The 815-nt window shown below is 60.1% G+C and overlaps 1 protein-coding gene across 1 annotated transcript in view; it reads left to right on the top strand.

Moving 5' to 3' along the window:
• The first annotated feature begins 64 nt into the window (after nucleotides 1-64).
• The window catches only part of LOC122192792 (nuclear RNA export factor 1-like), a 1,170-nt gene continuing 419 nt past the window's right edge, over nucleotides 65-815 (top strand). The window contains exons 1-2 of the mRNA XM_042893446.1: nucleotides 65-144; nucleotides 637-725. Of these exons, the coding sequence (XP_042749380.1) occupies nucleotides 69-144; nucleotides 637-725 (165 nt within the window). The 5' untranslated portion in view covers nucleotides 65-68. The remainder of the gene's footprint in view (nucleotides 145-636; nucleotides 726-815) is intronic.

The raw sequence follows: 815 nt of genomic DNA, 5'->3' as shown, positions 1-815 counted from the left end.
CGGGGGGGTTTTCTGACCCCCCCCCCCCCTCCCCCCTTTATTTTTACCCCTTTTTTGGGCCTTTTCCGATGCAGGTCTGTATGAGTAAGCGGTACGACGGCTCGCAGCGGGCGCTGGATCTCAAGGGGCTCCGTGTTGACCCAGGTGGGCTGTTGGAAAGGTCCTGGAAGGGGTGTAGGGGGGTTGGAAGGTCATCGGATTGGTTGAAAGGGTCCTGGAAGGTTGTGGGATGGGTTGGAAGGGTCCTGGAAGGTCAGGGGATGGGTTGGAAGGGTCCTGGAAGGTCATGGGATTGGTTGGAAGGTTGAGGGATATCTTGGGAGGGTCCTGGAAGGTCATGGGATGAGTTGGAAAGGTGCTGGAAGGTTGTGAGGTGGGATGGAAGGGTCCTGGAAGGGGGTGGGGGGAGTTGGAAGGGTCCTGGAAGGTCGGGGCTTGGGATTAAAGGTCTTGGAAGGTCATAGGGAGGGTTGGGTTGGGATGGAAAGGGTTACAGCCCATACTGAGTTGGATGAAAGGATCCTTGAAGCTCCTAGGATAGATTGGGTTGTGTTGGGAAGGTCCTGGAAGGTGCGTAGAGCCTTATAATTCCATCTAATCCGTATCTCCCCCCATCTCCCCATCCCCGCCCCACAGATCTGGTGTCGCAGAGCATCGACGCCGTGCTCAACCAACGCAGCTGCATGATGGCGGTGCTGCGCATCATCGAGGAGAACATCCCCGAGGTGAGGGCTTGGGGAGGGGGCGCCCCCCTTCACCCCCCCCCCCCCCCACCACCCCGGGGGTCCCGCTGACCCCCCCCAACCCCCCCCCCC

This window comes from Lagopus leucura, unplaced genomic scaffold, assembly GCF_019238085.1.
Source record: "Lagopus leucura isolate 7727_CA_CO unplaced genomic scaffold, USGS_WTPT01 27385-0_obj-0_obj, whole genome shotgun sequence".
Lineage (NCBI taxonomy): Eukaryota > Metazoa > Chordata > Aves > Galliformes > Phasianidae > Lagopus > Lagopus leucura.
This window is presented reverse-complemented; position numbering and strand designations above follow the sequence as displayed.